Source organism: Amblyomma americanum, chromosome 3, assembly GCF_052857255.1.
Source record: "Amblyomma americanum isolate KBUSLIRL-KWMA chromosome 3, ASM5285725v1, whole genome shotgun sequence".
NCBI classification, from domain to species: Eukaryota; Metazoa; Arthropoda; class Arachnida; order Ixodida; family Ixodidae; genus Amblyomma; species Amblyomma americanum.
Window position 1 is genome coordinate 72,802,487 of NC_135499.1, and position 20,426 is coordinate 72,822,912.

At 46.1% G+C, this 20,426-nt stretch overlaps 1 protein-coding gene across 2 annotated transcripts in view; it reads right to left on the bottom strand.

Moving 5' to 3' along the window:
* LOC144123057 (endothelin-converting enzyme 1-like) overlaps positions 1–20,426 on the bottom strand; it is a 60,424-nt gene that overhangs the window by 12,238 nt on the left and 27,760 nt on the right. For both annotated transcript variants that reach the window (XM_077655972.1, XM_077655973.1), the window contains 10 exons: positions 19,904–20,034; positions 19,440–19,641; positions 15,493–15,591; positions 13,858–13,932; positions 11,208–11,308; positions 9,709–9,761; positions 7,271–7,322; positions 4,255–4,322; positions 3,604–3,722; positions 1,120–1,185 (listed from right to left, as the gene is read on the bottom strand). In XM_077655972.1, the coding sequence (XP_077512098.1) occupies positions 1,120–1,185; positions 3,604–3,722; positions 4,255–4,322; positions 7,271–7,322; positions 9,709–9,761; positions 11,208–11,308; positions 13,858–13,932; positions 15,493–15,591; positions 19,440–19,641; positions 19,904–20,034 (966 nt within the window). The remainder of the gene's footprint in view (positions 1–1,119; positions 1,186–3,603; positions 3,723–4,254; positions 4,323–7,270; positions 7,323–9,708; positions 9,762–11,207; positions 11,309–13,857; positions 13,933–15,492; positions 15,592–19,439; positions 19,642–19,903; positions 20,035–20,426) is intronic.

Consider the following 20,426-nt stretch of genomic DNA (forward strand, 5'->3'; position numbering starts at 1 on the left):
AAAGCTGTGTCTTGTCTCGTGCTCAGTTTGATGCTTTGTAATCAGGTCATAGCAACTAGTCGCTCATCGCTCACTCTTCCAAAAGCTATTCCGACCTTTTGACTATGTGGAGGATGCGGCCGTCGGCTCTTGCAATCCTAAGTTTGGCAGTGTGTTCCAACTTTGCCGCTTCGATCAGACTGCGAAATGGTAGAACTTCTGAAAATGTGCAAGGTTCCTCCGCCCCAGCATTTTGATTTGGGCAGAATTGCCCCTTGGTCACCAGCTGTCACCACTAGGAAGCTGGCAGTCGGTATCATTGTGAAAACAAAAATGCACATGCGGATGCACCGGCCTAATTAAAGCGCCATAAAAGTGATCATCGTGCGCTCCAGCGTACGCTGCGAATATGTCATGCTGCTTAAGCGAAAGTAGCGCAAAAGACGAGGACAACATGATGTCATGCTGGCCAGTGAGCCTCTGAAGACAATGGCCTGCTCCGTCAACTCCACATGTTCTTTAATTACTGTGGCACCACATGCGCACCAAGATGCCTCGAGAAATGAGCACGTGTGGGCTCTAAATAAAAGACTTTTTTCAATCAATCAGTCAATCAGTCAGTCAATCAATGAATCAATCAATAAATCAATTAACTATTCGCTTTATCACGTAAAACGCTAAGCCGCAATAACAAGCTGATGAAAACTGGTATCTGAACGCGCTATAGTGGAGCTGCGTAACTTCTTTCATGACCTCCTCTCCGTCTCATGACTAATATGAAGGCTGATGAAGCAGGAAGGTTACAGTGACTGCACCGATGTGTTCCCGATGTGTGCAGGAGACAGGAGTAAACGATTCATATACGTGAGTATTTGCTGAGAGGGTGCCAGTACACCGACGACCGGCCTGTTTTCCATGCCATGTGGTGGTAGCATTAGTAAGAAACGTTTACTTGCGAGATAGCGCTTTCACGTGGTCATCAGGACGGTGCACTTTGGCGCGCTCCACGAGTCATTGCTGCTCAGCGGCCGTGACGTCAGTTTTCACTTTGCCGCTAGGATGCGTAGAGTAAAGCGCGATGGTTACGTAATGTGCCTTTATACAAGACCGGCCAGACGTTTTTGACTAGAGTGCTCTCACCATGTGCGCGACTTGAATGGCGACGTTGTCGAGAACGTTTTCGTGAAGCGAAGCAGTTGCGTTTATCTGAAAAGAAAGAAAAAAAAATGTTATGCAGACCCCTAAGCGGAATGCGACAGCGTTAGAAGCAACGTTTTCGATACCTATTTAAACGTCTGCGTCAATTCTCACCCCATACACAATGCTGTCGCTGTCGTCGCATCTTTATTTGCACGGACACGGTGAGTGAGCCCGCCGACAACCTGTCCCAACCTGCTTGTCGCCCTTTCCCGATGGCGCGCTCCTCCTCGTTTTTCCTTTTTAAAAATTTCGCGCCATATAGGGCAGGTGGCAATTGAATTGAATTTAGTTGCATCAACTGATTCGGCTCTTGCCAGAGTAGGCAGGTTGCTCAGACCCCGTCGACAGGTTGTATTGCAGTCAAAAGTCATACCATCGCCCACTCGACCAATCATCGACTCTCGTGACCTATGCAGGACGCGGAATCACACGAAGGGCAGTGTCACGGTGGGCAGGTGGCAATTGCCTTGAATTTGTTTTAAATAATTTAGTTGGAACCTGCGACGATGGACAGATTTTGATGACGTCAAAGGTCACGCGACCTTTCTCGACCAATCAACGACTTTGACAGACGCAGGACGAAAATCGCATATGTGAGGTCTAATGCTGCCGCACTATAAACACATTAAAGGGCAAACAAATAAAGTGTCTTTTTGGGCGTTTATACTTTTACAGTAAAATCAATAAGTTTAGAATACACTGCCAAAGAGCTGCGCGCTGCAGTATGCAGCCAATATCTCTCACAACTGGCGGATTTGCTGCGCCACGACCGTGAAATAGGTTTTATGCTGAATAGCAAAAGTGAACATAGTTGCAGACAGTTATGTCCTACCCGTTTTGGAGCTCGCCTAGCATGCGTAGGATTAATGCGTGTGCAGCCGCTTAGTGAGGAGAATTTTGTGTAAATCCACATATGATAGATATCGTAGATGGAACATATACCGTAAATCTATCCTCTTACAGCAAACTTAATGTATTGTATGCACTGAAATTGGAGAATCTGGTGGACGCCGGCACGGAAGTATTTTGACAATGTGATTTTTTTTAGTTCCACACTGAATGGCTTCTAACTCTACATTTAAGTTTTGCTCACAGAGCGCGAATGACGGGACTTTCGTACATGACACGTGTTCATGAACGTGTTCATGACAAGAACGCGCCATGAACACGTACCAACTCGCCCAAATTTCTTCTTAACTCTATATTTCTTCAGCCGTGCGGGTGTTTTTCAATAAATTCTTAATACACAAAAGTTACGAAGCAGTGATGGTGACACAGATATCATATTCAAGAATAATTGGGATGGTTTTCTCCTTATCTCTCCGGACAGGTGAAATTCAGCAGTATTCCAAGTCGAAAATCTTACAGTTGGCTACAAAAATGCATTATAATTCCTCTTGATGTGTGATATGATAAAGTTACACAATAAACATTGAACTGAGAGCACTAGTTCTTTATTGCAAGAATTTTTGTATTACACATTTTAAAACCCACCCCGCGAAAACAGTTTTGCTTTTTTGCGGGTCGGTGCTGCCAGATCATATTACATACAACAAATCTCTCACCATACGCAGCAGTGCCACTCAATGTGCACTGCTCAGCTCTCATATATAATCATTTTCTCGCTCACACACATGCATCAAACGCAAATTTATACATCGTTCTTGAAAACACTAGCATCTATCAGTTTACTGTTCATGGTGAAAAAAACAGCGCCAACTAGGCGGGACAAACAAGATGAAGAAACCATACAAGTTGACTCGCACCTGAGGGTTCAACGAAAAGTGGAAGGAATGCTACAAGCCACCGTAAGCTCCGCCCATCATGCACTACAACTTAGAAACAAGTTCAAAGGCGAGGCATAAAAAGGTGGCGCACCCAAAGACCGTAATCAGGAGCGCAGGGTAGCCGATTATCTAAGTAACAGCTTTGCTACAGTTCGTTTGTTATCCTAACTTTTTATACATTATTTTCTACCCAAACTTACAGAACACAGTCAGTTTATACATCTTTCTTAAGAAGTCCCAATTCATAAACATACGTGTTACACTGTGGACATAATGCGTAATGAATCACAAATAATCATGCGTCATGCAAGAAGGAAAGGGGACGTGATATCTTAAGCGAAGGTTTGCTGTCAAGCCAATTTTAGAACGCATCATGGGGTAAATTTCTGGTGATTTGCTCATGAATCATGGGTAGAACATCAGTAGGGGAGCAGAAACTCAACAATCATTTTCGTAAGAGGGCGGCTGCGGCCTGCGGGTAAATCATTTCGCCTATTTTAGGATGTTTTCAATAGGCCCCTTTTCTTTTCAGTATTCAGTTGCCTCCCGGAAACTGCCTTCATAGTATGCCTTGCCGACAACGATCGCGAGAAAGCATCTCACTCCTGGTGAGTGAACAGCGGCGCGCTCCACTCACCGGCAACCAGGTGTGGTCCGTGTACTGCCTGGCGAGGCAGAAGGTGCGCTTGTCGTAGACGCTTCGCGCAGCTTGCGACCACCAGGCGCGGAAACGGCCGCTGTTATCCACCAGCCAGCCTGCGGGAAAGCGGTACGTAGAATTGCCAATCGGGAACGCCTCCACAGTAGGCCGTAGTGACACGTAGGTACTGTCCAGGCAGCAAGCTCTCAGCTCAATTTCAGCTACCTCAGAACACGAATATCACCAGCTGATAGTGGTTCAGCGTGTCAAATAAGTATCCACTGACTACAGCACCCCTTCAATGTGCTGAGAGGGGCTGCCTTGTATCGAGGGAGCTTCTGGAAAGACCGAATGTGAGGTAAGTAGTGATGTCTGAGACTCATTTGTGTGTGCTGCTAGCGAAACGTAAATAGGCTAATTCTGTAAACACATGAGCATAAAGAAACGAAGGAGCAATGTTTGAGGGGAGCATAGTAGCTCCGGCTACGTGGTGCCTACTTCAGCTGCTCCAACAAGTAAGCGTGAAGTGGAATGCTGTACCTCAGAAAACTATAATTTGATAACGCTGCAGCTCGCACCCGTGTCACCCTTACGTTGAAGACAAGCTGTTGTTTTGCTGGAGAGGGTGTTGTCAAACAGCTGTCTCACCTTGGGGAAGAACGGCTTGCAGAAGTTGTCGGGCAACGGTAAATCCGAATCGGGCCACGTAGATTGGCCTGCGAACAGTAATGCACGTGAAGAAGCTTATGAGCGCAGGTATACGCCTTCTACTTCGCAACTATTTCGACGCATATTTAAGACCCGTTTCTTCAGAAACTAGTTCAGATCGCTTTTTGGGGTTTGTTTTATTTATTACCGATTTCCACTTGTTTCAACCGAACTAAAATTACTGCTTTGTAGTGATGGTAATAGCTTGATGATTTTTACCCCACAGCATAAATTTTATTTTTTTGCTGTTTATATAGAATAAAACTCTCCTATACCAAACCTACTACATAGATATGTACCACTTTACTCCAGTAGATTTGCATCTGTGTGTTGGTACAGGTAGAGAACAGGTCAGCCTTTTATGTTTTCTTGTGTCTCTAATAAAGGCCTAAATGTAACAAAACGAGAGATTTTGAGAATTTTGAGGTTAACCACCAATTTTATATGTTTAATTAAATATTTCCTCAGATTTAATATGCACGAAATATATCTTCAGTATTCACTACTAATGTATTCACTATCAGTCTGAATTTGACGCCTCGTTGCTTTCAACTTTGTTCCTATGGCCTCCATTGTGTCCTTTTCAGCATCCCTGCTGTAAAATAATTTTTCCGCGCAGAAGCACAAATCCGTCTCGATAAATAAGAACGCAGGATTGCAAGACAAATCGCCCATACATCAGGACGGCGTCCTGTGCCTGCAGCATGTCCTTGGACCCTGGAGTGATGCGGCTTCGGCAGCGCGTGCGTCAAAAGCATTACCAGTTTTTTTTAAGGACACGTGGTTGATAGAAACCCTCTGATGACTCTGCATGTTTGTGAGTGCGTGAGTTGCGTTTATGTTTGATTTCATCTTTCCCTTCCTTTTTTCCTCTTTTTACCCTCTTTCTTCACCCTAATCTGGAGTAGCATGCCGGGTTAACAACGAGACAGATCTCTCCTGTATTCACTACAATCTCTGTCTCGTTCTCATTCAAGCACGCTTTTCAGTTCACGGAGCAAGAAAACATGCTCGGGATTGCTGACTGGAACACGCCAGGAGAAAACGCGCACCTCACATGAAGTGATGAGAGCGCAGAATAAAACGTGACGCCGGTTGTAAAACAAACCCCGCACCTTTCTCATTCTGCCTGTCTTCTGTTGAGGAATCATCTGAGCTTAGGAATATTCCGAGTTTTGCTTTCGAGATAAACTTTTACAGCGAAAATGCGAGTGAGTGCAAGCTCCGAGGAAATCGAGCATGCCCGCTCGCCACATTTTTTTCTTCAAATAACACGCTTTTCAGGTTCTATTAAAAGGTGTAGGATTAAGTAAATAAATGAAAAATTTTCAGGAATATTTTCGCTTTAGATATTGGTTGAAACCCAAATATCTCATTATTTTTTTTAAATCCTATCCTGCCCTGCGATCTTAAAGCCCCTCTGTGGCTGGTTCTCTCTCTGAATCATAGAATTCTGCAACATAATGATATTCTTAATGTATTATTCGGGAGTGAATACGTTTTATATTCCTTTCTGGCGACACTTTATACCGTCAAAGTCCAGGCGAAAACGTTTTTTTTTTAAATATATTTCAGCTCTGTTATTAGTACCAACGTTCAAGAAACAGAAGCTGACGTAAACACGAGTAAGTCTTGTGGCACGGATTTCGTGCGCCTTTCAAGCTTAGAAAGATGCTTAGCTACCTGAATGATCGTTGACGCATTTCATTAACTCAGTACTGTAGGCACATCTGCCTCTTTCGTATTCATGAAGTAATATTGCATGCATCCATATTTTGTACAAGTTCCTGCCACATGACTGAAATTCTGTAATTAGTTGAATGTATTTTTGCCGCTGTAGTATACGACCAGTTACGGTCATCTTATTTCTCTGTGCTGATGTTATAAAAGACATTGCTGTTCGACATAAGCTTGCAGCTATTTCCTTGTAGAATGAATTTATTTCACAATACTTCTATTTTACCCTACGTTCCGTACTCCTTTTGTCCTCTTTTCATCGTGAATAATGGAATCGAATGAGAAATTTAAATCTCACGATATTTTCGGGGGCTTCGTGGCGCCTCTGTTGTTACCTATTGAAGCGATAGAATGTATCGATAAATGATGCATCATGAACATATGCGTATAATGAATTCACTTGCAGCAAGAGGAAAACATAAAACTTCACATCGTATTGGGATATGCCTCCAGGCATAGTTGAAGCATTAGATTAAGGACGGAGTAGACTATTGAGTCGCCTTCGCCTTTATGAGCCCCGGCGGAGAGGGAACTGGCTTGCTAAGCAGGCTTTATGTCCATACTCTGTCACCCGAAATGATGGTTCTGAAGGAGATCAGCTGGCACAAGCAATTCAGGGGCTGTGAAAACAATGGGATTAGGTCGTTAAGATGCTGAGTGATTTGCTAGAACCCTCGTTATCATTTGCCGGGTTACCGTGCACGGTCGAAACGATGGGGGCAATCTAGTTACAAAGTGCTATTACGTGCCAGATATTTTGCTGGGTGTGGCAGGCTTACACTTGGACCAAGTGGCTTCAAATCCAGTGCAAAGAAATTGTGAAGTTGCTAAAGTTGTGACCCAACTTTATGCGCATCAACTTGGTTACCTGCGTTTCACTTGAGCAATGATTTTTTATTGGTCCTCCAACTAACACCCTTCGGACTTGAAGAAAAAAAAAGATTCCAGCTCAGGAATCGGGCGGTGAATAGACACCACTTGCCTCTGCGCGTTTCTTGCAGTCGGAAGACGATACCTGCCGATACGCAACAGGCTCTGCGTGGGGTAAAGCAGGAACAGACGCCTGCAATAACCCACTCTTAGCGTGAGCTCATTAAATAGCGGTAGTTTCGGTGCCCAGAAAGGCATCGAATCGCCTGCTGGTAGATGCTGGCAGCCTATATTTAAGAAGTCGCAGCTTTTGTGTTGACAGGAGGGTGAGAAGCGAGGACTTGCTTACGGGAAAAGGTTGTCGTACAGGAAAGGCTTCTGCACAGACGTGAAGGGAATCACTGAAAAAAGAAAAGGAGAAGAAGAAAGAAAGTACCAACTCTGTACGTTTTATCCTTGCTAACTACAACCACACAGAAAGTATAAATGTTATGAAGTCTAATATCTGCCTTACGTCACTGACCTCACATAGAAAAGTGTTCCGCATCGCCCTGTTAATTAAGTTGTACCAATATCCCGCACTCTGTGATCACGTCATTCTCCAGCCAGTTGTATCCCATAGCATGGATCATCACCACAAAGTCTGAATTGTGTCATACAAGACAAATCTCGCAATCATTCCTGCCGCGAACCTGACGTGACTGGAACCACCTTCCCAGATAAGTTGTTGGTATTAATAATTATGAGCAGTTCCGCGAACAAGAGCTACGTTGTACATTCAGGGGAAGGGAAAAGGGCGGCTCGCTATGACATGCATGACGGAAGCAACCAGTCGCCAACATTCGGTGACTATCGGCTGCCGTCTTGTATGTCATAACGAGCCGCTCTTTTCCCTTCCCTGGTCTGCTCAATAGCTAACGAGGGCCTCGGTTCCGGCAGTATTGGTGCCGTAGGTAGCATAAGAGAGTTCACACACATCTTTCTCCCTGACCGTTAGATATCGTTCCTACGTGGCACTCGCGGTAATACATGAACGGTAATGCTATGGACAAGGGTGGCGCAGGTGAACTCTCGCAAGGTTCGCTTACACTGCACATAAATACCTCTGAAGCAAAAGGTTAGACAGCCGTCGCCGTTGCTCAGTTCGTTGATCACCTGGCGCGAAATTCGGAGGTCGTGGGTTCACTTCCCACTGGCTGCATGTGGTTGTTTGTTCTTTTGCTTTGTAATAAATTATCTTTAAAATAATTACCGTATTATTCTGCCATTGATGAACGGAACATAATTGAAAATAAAACATCCCTTATTCTCCCTGGTTTCGGTGACTTGGATTCCGTCATGTATTGTGTATTCCGGTGGTATTCAACATTAATATAGCCAACTATATTTTTCTCGCCGTTTTGTATATTTACAACTTCTTTTCTCTAATGCATGTGGTCCTGAGGGGCGATATAAAAAACAAATATAGAAGGCACTTATATCCATGAAAACTTAAACGTAGATTCATTACCTTGAGAGGTGATGTTTTCGAAGGCGAAGAATGAAAGCATGCTGATGCCGACCGCGCCTAACTTACGTTAGTAATAAAATGGTAAGGGGCGGACTCGTCATGCAGACAATATATCAGGAGACTTTGCTAGTACCGACTGCAGTGCGTGTCGAGTTGAGATTGTGAACACATGCCATGATTTTGGTGCCTGTGCGACCTGCCCATTTCGGTGGAGAACAGAATGCTTTCGAACTCACTTGCCTGCCACTAGAGTGCGGCACGGAAAAATGCATTACTATTAAATATTAGCTGGTTCTACAGGGGGCAACCCTTGCAAAAATTTCTTATGAACAGTCTATAGAGTTTTGGGAATAAAGTATATCGACGTTCTATTTGCGATATTTAGATTTATGACCATATACTTTCAGTAGACTTTCGTCCATGAATTATCCATCTACAGGCAATGTATAGACTTATGGCCACACAGTTTCAATAGACCTTATTTTAAAATCTGCATTTCAGTATCTAAAGAAAGGCAATACAGCGCTGCCGCGGTAGCTCAGTGGTTATGGTGCTCCGCTTCTTACCCGAAAGACGCAGCTTCTATCCCGGCCGATACGGTCGCATTCTTAAGGAGGCTAAATGCTAGTGGCCAGTGTATTGTGCGATGTCAGTGCACGTTAAAGAACCCCAGGGGGTCGAATTTATCCGGAGCTCTTCATTATGACGTCCCTCATAGCCTGAGGCGCTTTGGGATGTTAAACGACATAACCCAAACTAAACCAGAAGGGCGATAGAGTTTGTAGGAAGTCCACAAAATGTCTATGTACCATTTTTATATGGGAAAATGTTTGGCGCGCGAGCTGCGTGCGCGACATCTTGCTATAACGCCTGGTTCGAGACATGCTGCACGTGAACATGAGCTGCCAAGCTGGCGGTATTGCGCACATGCAGCCTGCCTGGAACTGGAAGTTATCGCTAGATCTCGCACGTGCAACAAACAGCTCGCGCTTTCTAGACAAGCGTTTTGCCCACTGTATGCATGAACAGATTCAGCGTATATATGGGTAGATGTGCTTTCTTCTCTTCGTCCCTCGTCGTTTTGCGCGGTTGCAATATGCACTCCATAGATGAGCTCACTCGTCCGCCAGTCCATCGATTCATTGATCAATGAATAAATGTCGGTAAAATTAGCTATAATAAGCGATTACAGATTACAGCCAATTAGTTGACAGACTGACGCTGGACATTTTATGCCCCCGTATTTCAGCAAAGAAAAACAAGCCCGGTTCACTCACCTAATGTGTTGCGAAAGACGTCATAAAAGGGCGACACGTCCAGGAAAGCCCAGCTGGAAGGAAAACAATAAATCCGCTCACTCCTGTTAATTACAGGGACAGCCATTTACCGTTTATGGGCTTCCCAGGCTTTGCAGAAAGACGCAGAACTTAGGAGCTGTCATGACGGTTGTCGTTTGTTTCCTTTGTTCTAGATATACTTGGTCTGATTTTTCACTTGTTGCGAAGAGATGACAAATGCTGAGCAGTATTGGTAAAAGATACAAAAGCCGAATAAGAGCCAATGAGTATAAATTTGAAATGAGTGCAGAATGGTAAACGCTCAGGCTATTCCCATCATGTGCAAGCGATGCTTCAAACTCGCGAATAAGGACATGTGAGGCTGCCAATGAAAAGTGAAAATTGCGAAGCAAACGTTACTGACACCAGAAAAGGGAGCCGCTCAAGTATGGTTAAAACAGTATCGAGCGTAAAACCTCCTAGTTACTCAAACAGGAAGCTTCGAACACAGGTTACTACGGACTGGCGGGACTAAACGTTTGTGCTGTGGATCGCGTGCGCGGCGCGACCACTGTTATCCGACGCAGGAGCGCCATCTCCGTCCATGTCGGGAGAGAATGATGCAAGGTCTGAGGCAACCGCGCTATATAGCCTGTTGTGACGCCTCTGCCGCGTGGGGGCTCGTGCGCCTTGCGGTGGCCACACGAACCCGTCTTGCGCCTCGACAGAAAGTGCGCTCATAGCGGCCGTTCCGCGAAGCTTCACACTGCTGAGTATTCACCAAGAGGAAACCGGAAGGTGGTACCTACAGCTGCCACTTGAAAAAAAATCGACAGAGGAGGTGTCACCGAAGAGAATGGTGCCGCGGCTCTTAATGCCTGCCCGACTGCACTTCGTTAGACCGTAAGCAATGTCCCTCACATGCTGCGACAGAGTAACATATTTCTTCGCCTGGTGCATATTTTTAATGCTGTCAACTTTGCATTGGCCTGTTAAGCTAAGTTATGGCCACGGTGCGGAATGGAAAGGGGGACACCCAGTTGTGAGAAAGTCGGATACAAAGGCCCAAGGATGGAATGGGAGCGGATTCTTGTCTGCCAAGACTTCGTGCTTTCTCACCAAAACAAACTTGGCAGTATTGCCCAAAACGTCATGATCAAGGGCTGGTATTTCGGCGGCAATTCTAGTGTTAAGATGAGGGTTCCGTCACCAAAATGTCACCCTTCAGAATTTTTTTTTTCACAGGAGCAGCTCAGGCTATCCATTGCACGAGAGAGAAAACCTCTCGATTCTCTGCATTTACCTATATTCGGTGAAAAAGTAGAAGGAACATTTCGCCGGCGTCTTTAATGCATTTGACTACTACTCATGGCCTCGCAAGAACTGTTCAGATGACACGGCAGCATATGCGGTACACGGGACTGTTTAGGTCATAAAGAATGCGTGACCGTCAAAAGATGCAAGATAACTCTGCGTAGGAAACACGCAAGCCGGCATACCTTTGCTGCGCGGGCGCCGTCAGCGACCAGCGGTTCTCCATGGCCAGTGACGACAGCGTGAAGAAGCCGTCTAGCACGCGCGACGAGCTGATGTCGCGGGCCTGCAGGGGCGTGCACACAGTGTTGTTATAGTTGCCCACGTGCATTATAGTGTTTAACGAAAAGGGTACACTGGCAGGACTGCTACTCATACGATGCGCAATGGAGCGAGATAGAGAGGCAGAGAGAAGGCAGGCATATGGTAAGTAGAAGGGTGTTCTTGTTGGCTACCCTGCAATGGGGAAAAGGAATGATGTGATTGAGAAGGAAAAGAGAGAAGGGGCTAGGGGCACAGTCACAATTGGTCCCTCAAGCAAGTCGCTCTCAGGAAGCAAAACAGCGCCTTGTAGGCCATGACGACAGTCGCTTGCTGTGGCCACGGTCCCAGGATCTTATCCTGTGTTAAAGGGCGAGGATCGAGGCGGTCCAAGGCACAACGCAGCGCAGCATGTCTTTCGGTTTCCAAAGCGGGGCACTCACTCAGGAGATGTGCAATTGTCTCTCCGCAGCCACGCCTTTTACAAACAGGGCTGTTGGTTATCCCAATCCGGAACATGTACTTCGGAGCGCATTGGAAGACCGTACTGAAGGGATGGGTTGAATTTATTTGACTGTTCCTTCTTTTAAAATTTCGTACTTTTAGTAAAAGACTGCATTGAAGTAAACGGCGCCTGGCCCCTGAGAGCTGTGGGAGACAGGCCACTGATGCTTCTGCACACGACCCACACGGTATACTCTAACAAACCGGCTGTTGGGCTCTTCATGCTAGAGAGAGCTGCTGCGAAGGCAGCTTCTTTTACATTTGCTCCGAGGCGCAACCTACATCACGTCGTATAGTAAACTTTCTATTTTTTAAAATCACCTGCTAATAACATTAAAACATTAACATTAACCTGTTTTTTGTGTTCTCTTACTCTGTCCGTCGTCCGGTTTTTTGCGCTTCCAAGTTTACAACATATTATTACCCGAATGCGAAATATTTGGTGTTAGATGACAGGAAGGATTTACAGTACGAATCTGCTAGCAAAGCATCTCCACTCAGGTTTTCTTCGTTTCGCATGAGCGGAGATGCTTCGCTAATCGATTCATAATGTAAATCCTTCCTGTCATCAATTATCTTCCTAAGGTTGTCTGGTGGGCTAGCAGGTACAGCATACCGTATTTTGAAGCGCAGGTAAAGAACAAGGACGAGAGACTAGGATGAGACAGGCGTAGGAATCTTAGTCGAACTTTCAACAAGAACAGCAAGCACGCGTTTGCACCACCTAATAGCACTGTGGTCGAAAATTGTGCACCTGTTTGACCTAATAGCACGGCGCATGGCATCTGCAGCTGTGGACACAGCACTTCGCCTTGTCGTTGCTCTTACAGAGGGAGGCATATGTAGACTCCTTTACAGCAAAGCTAATGTGTCGAGATCGAGGCCCTAAAATTGTCAGCGGAATCATTAAGATATTCAAACAAAATAATTGCAGCGCAATCAACGAATGGCATCCAGTGACAGCAGTATAGACCAAGAACGAACGAGATTACCTGCTAATAGAGAGCACGGGCAAAAATAGGGCCTTACCAAAATGCATTACTATATACTCTGACCTGGTGCTACAGGCCTGCATGCGAACCACGGCGCTCGTAAGTACATGGAGTTCACCGACTTCCATGTTATATAAAAACCGGTGGACACTAATTTTCATAAGGAGATATGGTTATGCTAAACGAAACGACACGTAGAAACCTGGGTGAAAATGCTACAACGCGCTCCTAATAGACGTAAATGAAGTGTCAAGTGCCGAAACAACACTTTACTGCGGGGGACACCGTGGCTCAGGACCACCTGTTTCCTGACCACTTGTTTCCCTGACTCTCAACTTGACCGCCGTTCATGCCAGTCTATAGATACTTCCCCCCTCCCCCCTTACTAGTACTAAACGGAGGAGCGGCTCCAGATTGGTGGGACACTGAGCCCAATAAGAGATCTATAAAATTAGCGCTCCACATTTCATTCATTCACGTCGCTCAGCTGGAACATGATCCCGCGTGCGCGGTGGTCGACCCGCGTGCACTGAAAAGGCTGTTTACGCGCCAGAAAAGTAGACGTGAATAAAGGACCGCTGGAATTTGATACTTTCAGAGGCAATATGCATCTTTCTGTTTTGAATACGGTCTCATAAATCAATTCCTAAATTAAAAGTAATCATGATTTAGTAGGTACAGCATACGGTATTTTGAAGCGCAGGTAAAGAACAAGGACAAGAGACTAGGATGAGACAGGCGTAGGAATCTTAGTCGAAGGACCAGCAAGCACGCGTTTGCAGCAACTAAAAGCACTGTGGTCGAAAATATGCAATTTCTCTCGCGTTCTTATAACCAGCACTGCTCGACAGTGTCACACGCGGCTTATCTGCACTTGAATCATCGTGTTAAAGGTGGCTACAGACAGGCTGGCGTTAACGATGTATTTCGCATGAAGGTTACATCATGACGCGTCGTGCGATCTTACGTTGTCATACACTTAGCCTAATAATAAGTTTAGCACACTGTATGCCATAGTAGTATTTGCACTTCTTTCTTCGGAAAAATATTTATTTAAACTGCACATGGTAGAAATTACCTTTTCGAAAATGATGTCCATGTCCTTGACGCCTTCCATGTGCTTCGGGAATATGTGCCACTTAACATCGCGCATCTGCAAGCAACAAGAATGACAGACGCCATCGCTAAATGCCACTAGACGAAGGAATCTAGCAGTCGCATGCCGAAATTGAGCTTGTCGTTTCGCTTGTCAGTGTTCAGTTTCTTTTAGAGCGCGAAAATAAATAGCCTGACTTAATACTGCGCCGAACAAGAGGAAACTTAATATGGATCCAAACAAACGTCCGCGAACCATGCACTGGGGTAGAGATGAATGTTAATGCTGACATAATTTTTTTTTCATCGCTGCGCACCCAGAGGTGATAAATATGACCCAGGTATGCAGGTCCTCTTGTGCTGGCAGGCACGCACCTCATTTCTTTTTTACTCGGCATTCTGGCGTATGCATGTACCGAAGCGTTGCTATGAGCCTTTACACTATGTGTTACGAGGATACAGGCACGGATGAGACAAATGCCACTTCATTAATCCTGTTGTATTGTTTAAATACCTAGCATTTATGCATCCAGCCCTCAGCACTCTATATACAGTCGTTCGTCTCCAAAAACTTTACCGCTACTGTAGGGCAGTTCTTCCCGGCCGAATCAATTTTTAATTTCTGGGGGGTGGCGGTTACAATTACACCTGCGGTGCAACAAAGCTTTCCTACGTCCACCGTGCCCATGCTATGCCAACGAGGCTATGAACACTAGTTATGTGGCAGCCTTGAAATCTGCACCCTCACCGCCAGTTTAATGAGCGTGGAAGCCTTGAGATAAATCTTAAATATTTGCTCACTGTCGTTTTTAAAGGTAAATGTCGCACGAATTTCGTAGCAATGTTTAGCGCAGTGTTTTACTTCACTTCATTTATTGGAGAGATAAAACGCTTATTTGTGCAAAGCTGCTTCAGTTAAAAATACCCAGTGCTGTTAAAAGTGCGTCTTAAATGAAAAGAAAACAGGAAGCGGTTCTGAAGCGAATCACGCGCCTCTGATTTCTGCGCTTTCCGCCGCAGTTGCCATCACGACTATAACGTTCTGCGGCGGCAGCAGTGGCGCGGGGACACAAATGAAGAAATCGACTTATTGCGTATTGCCTGCCCTGAGCAGCAATTCGCTCAGAGGGAAGCCTAAATAAGAAGTTGTGTGGGATTAATATACACTGCTCTCGTCGAAAATGGGATGAGCAGATGGCAGACCACATTCTGAGTCTAAACCAGGAAAGGATGAACTGCCCAGAAAAAGGTTGGCTATGTTAACATTTGCGTTAATCAGCAATTGCAGACAGTTAACATGGTGGGCAGCATTCATGCAGCACTTGTGTGCAACCGCCATTACACATAGTTAACTGTGGCAGACTGCAGGCGCAAGGAGAGCCTGACTTCTTCCAAAAAGAACCAGAGATCGAGGTTGTCAACACAAATTTGTTATTATTGCGTACCCACGATCCCTGCAAACGCATTAGGGAGACACGCACTAGTATGAAACGATGCCCGCTTAATAAGCAAATAATAGGGTTCCGAAAAAAGGGAGCGTCCTCAATAGGGCTGACTTTGACCAAAAGTTTCAGGGATTCAGCTTAGAGCTTTTCATCGGCCGAGGCCAGTCACGCACCTTCTCGCCTATGACGAGGTTCATCTCCTTGGTTACGACGGGAGAGCTCCTGAGCAGTTCGACGATGCTGTCCTGAACTTGGCGCAAGAGCGTCTTCACCTGGATGGGTGAATGGCAGCTTCAGGTGCCGACACAATTCTTCAATTTGTGTAAAATAAAAAAATAGCGGCGATTTGAGCAGTTAGACCAAATGCGAATTCGGTGCGCTAGCAGTTCGGTTCTCGCTTAGGTTCCGGTGTTCGGATCCAATGTTCACGGATGGAAGTTTTTCGCATAGCGATAATGAGTTACTGCCCATATCTGCGAAATTGATCATTCTCTACTTTACATTGATAGATCCCGGGGAGTCCTCATACCACTCCTGGCGCAGTGGTGTAGTAGTTAAGCGATGCGCCACTGTACCGCGATGGTAGGTGCTGCCCTTGGTGGTGACTGTGCGAGACCCCTGCAGGTTGCTCTTCCCGAGCAGCTTGTTGCGATCAATGAATAATTGATCTGGCTTATACGAGCCTGGCCGGTTGCCCACACAATAAAGGGTTTGAGTTTCGTACAAGGGCGGCCATTCGTTTATCCGCGCTATCGGCCGGCCGTAAATAACGGTCGCCACGCTACCCTGAAAATATTATGTCGTTGTATACACGGAGTACATTGAACGCGAATGTGCGGCAGTTATCCATGCAGAGAGCTTAGCAAGGCCCAATTACACTCTAAACAGAAAGGAGTAAAAGGGGAGTAAGCTGTTTTCGAGCAAAAGGGATTGCGTATAGGCGTGTTCGTGTTCAGAGTGTAGGAGCCCGTTGAATGGCGGAGGAAGAACGGCCATGATGAAGTTTTAATAGAGTGCGCAAGTAGAGAGTACATCTATAATTTTACTAAAGATAAGGTTGCACCAAAGACGACATTGGAACACTTGAAACGGTGAAAGGAAATGCAGTGCGCAATCGCTGTACACATTCACCCAAAGAGCTTTTACACTCCGCAGGCATCCACACACTATCCAGCCGTGCTAAATTACGGCCCCTACTGCTTTCTTCTGGCATGAATCTTTTTCTTCCGGCATGAATCTGTTGAAACATTCTACTGCAGTGTTATTTCTACTGTATTTGTGAAACGGCAGTGTAGTTCTCGGTTTATTGCTTGGTTTTTTCTTTTTCTCTCACGTGTTATATGTGTATCATACTATTCCTGAAGCTCCTAACTGCAGCCAATGGAACTCTTCGTGCATATGCCTCATGTTTTTGTCCACTCGTGCAAAAATTCCCGAAGAGTGATTTCTAAACTGCCAGTGGAGCTTTTTCGAGTTCAGCCAGGTTTTTGCTGACTGGCACCCCTTATACAGGAGTCCCGTCAAAGTGTCAAAACTAGAAGAGGAGCACAATTTGAACTCGGGATTTATGCGAAAGAAGCGCCGCAGTAGGAAGCTACACATTCTCGTAAACAGCTGACACACACACACACACACACACACACACACACACACACACACACACACACACACACACACACACACACACACACACACACACACACACACACACACACACACACACACACACACACACACACACACACACACACACACACACACACACACACACACACACACACACACACACACACACACACACACACACACACACACACACACACACACACACACACACACACACACACACACACACACACACACACACACACACACACACACACACACACACACACACACACACACACACACACACACACACACACACACACACACACACACACACACACACACACACACACACACACACACACACACACACACACACACACACACACACACACACACACACACACACACACACACACACACACACACACACACACACACACACACACACACACACACACACACACACACACACACACACACACACACACACACACACACACACACACACACACACACACACACACACACACACACACACACACACACACACACACACACACACACACACACACACACACACACACACACACACACACACACACACACACACACACACACACACACACACACACACACACACACACACACACACACGCACACACGCACACACACACACACACACACACACACACACACACACACACACACACACACACACACACACACACACACACACACACACACACACACACACACACGAGCTGGGATTAAAAGGTGCTTGCTTTGATTTGGTGGAATTTTTTTCTGTTCGAAGCAAGACCTCCGTTCTGCTTAGGAAAAGCGACCACTTTCTGTCGCCAGTGTTTTTCGCAACAGCACAAATATTGTGAACATTTCTAAACAGGTTGCAGTTTTATTCTGTGCACAGAAGTCTATTGACGGTGCCTAAAAGGTCGGTGACTGCACATTCGACACACCGTTCACCCATGCGCTTTTTAAGCGCCGTTGGAACAATGGTGTTGACCAGGGCCACCACCCGTCAGCTCCGCAGCAGACAGTTCGACCAAGAATTCGACAGGCTGACAGTTTAGGAACGATAGTTTCAAATTTTTAAAATCTGTACAAATGGCTTGAACTCTTTAATGTCACTCACAACACTGGCGCTACCGAACAAGCACGCGCCGAAGTAGTATCTCTGTCTGAATCCTATATTACGATGGACGTCGAGCAGGCAGTTTAGGTTTCATACACTGACACGAAGTGACCCCTAGTGGCACGGTGGGTACCAGTTTGACATATTTAAGCCAAAATGTAGCAGCAGTTAACAGGGTTAGACATTTCGAGCTGATTGGAACAGCGACAACATCTGTGTATTCTTTCTGCGTGAGCACAACGTAACGATTGAGTAGATGCAGCGCACAAAACACAGTACACGAAGAATAACTCGAGACGAGACACGAGACGAGACAACGTAACGAAATTCGGCACTTTACAGAGCGCAGATCCGTAGCTTTCTGCACAGACCTTTGCAATGGTGCTTAGCCTGTTTTGCGTCAAACGCAAGAGCGTCTTCGCAGCAGCGGCCACAATGCTGAGATTGTCTTCTCCATTTTAATGCGCTCTGACGTAGCTGCACAATAGCAAGCCGCGGAGTTTTAACGCATGCGGCAACGTTGGCACGTGGGAAGTGCAAAGCCTGTTTCACGGTCTACGACGCCTTCCTTGTCAAGCACTTTAAGAGGTCGGCTAGTAGCGACGACTTTCTGCGCATCAGTTTCCAGTTCTGGCTATATCTCCTGCAATGCTAACTCCCCTTGCTGTGTGAAGCCAGTTGAACGTAATATAAACAGCAAGGAGGAATAATATATATTAGGTTCGAGTGCTACAAAAGGTTTATGACTATTTGTTCTTCGTATTGCAAGCAGTAGCGCCTCGTGTAACTGAATTTTATTTTTTTAGCTGTCACTATTGCTAGACGTGTATATTTTCGGTTGCAGGTGAATGTAACTGGCGCTTAAATGCACTTTCCTCTACATGTCTGCCTCCCTTATGAAAACGGTGATTAAAATTTTCCAGACTTCCAACTTACTTGCTCTGCATCCTCAGAAGTTACCGAAAATCAGCATTAAACCTTAAACATGACGTTACAACTTGCTCATGACTGGGGCACGTAATTTTCGACATGGCCATGGGGCTAGATTTGGTAACGCACAAAAATGAAGTCCCCCAAATTTCGCAACACAGTGCGCTGATGTGCCAAGTCCTCGGTTTTGCGCTATACTAGGGGCAGGAAGGGAGGCGGTTGCCGGCAGAAAGAGCACAGAGCATGCATGGAGGCGGGAACGTATACAGGGAAACTGAACGCGTTCCTTCTTTCAGGTGCAAGAGGCTTCTCCACGAATTTGTTGTGCCGCTCACTTGTCTCCAAATCCCTCGCCGTTATACACTGTTATTGTCAGGCATTTCATCTGACCAGCGTGTGCGAGGTGAGCGGCCGAAGAGGTGTCACCTTAGAGACGGCGCTGAGCGAAGGCTGGCGACGCAGCAGCGTCGTGGCGAAGGTGGCGCCCAGCGCCGGCTCGAGCAGCGCGTAGCAGGCCAGCGTCGGGTCTCCCTGAGCGTGCAGCCGCGACAGCTCGTCCAGGGGCCTCGGCAGCAGCGGGGACACCGACACCAGCACCCGCCACGCCACCAGGGTGGCCAGGCTAGCTCTGCGTCGCACCACCGGTGGCAGCATAATGGTAAAGAAAGGGAGTGGCTACACAAGTTTTGAACCTTGGGAATTATTTTCCATTCCGGTGGCAGCACTCGTGTAAGAGGCGCTACAATTTCGAGGTGCACAGATATAAAGAATTAAAAGCCGTTGTTGATCACTGAATTTTCTTAAGATACTCGCAACGCAATTCCGCGCACTTAAACTAATTTCTAAGGCGCTCAGCCAAAGGAAGGAGGCTGTTGTAACGGTCATCATACCTCGAGCTGTTTCCAAACACCGGCACCAGTTGTCGTAGGAAGTCCACCGAACTGACCAGGACGTACAGATCTTCCCCCAGCGATGACTTCTTGACGCCGAACAGGGTGGACAGAAATTCAGTCCAGCTCCACTGGGGAAGGGGGGGGGGGAGTAGAAACTCGAAGTCCTTGGTCATGTACAAAGGTAGATTCTACACGTGTAACGGTTGATAGTGGCAAATGTACTGTTCACTTGACTATTTCTAGACTATTTGGTTTGCTACTGGCCTGTATAATGATGGCCACCTAGTGGGTCGCAGCGATTCAGACGTCTACGAAGTGAAGAGAACTTTACCGCTCTTCTCTTTAGAGTTTTTAAGTGTCGAGCGTGCTTTCCTCACACAGCTCAGGAATGAATGCACTGGCCTGGAAACCCCTGAACAGGAAGACATGTCTTGTCCATCTCGTGAAAAGAATCATGCAGCATGAAATAGTATTACATTCCTGCATTCAGTTTTTATCTTTCAAAATTTAATGCCCGAAA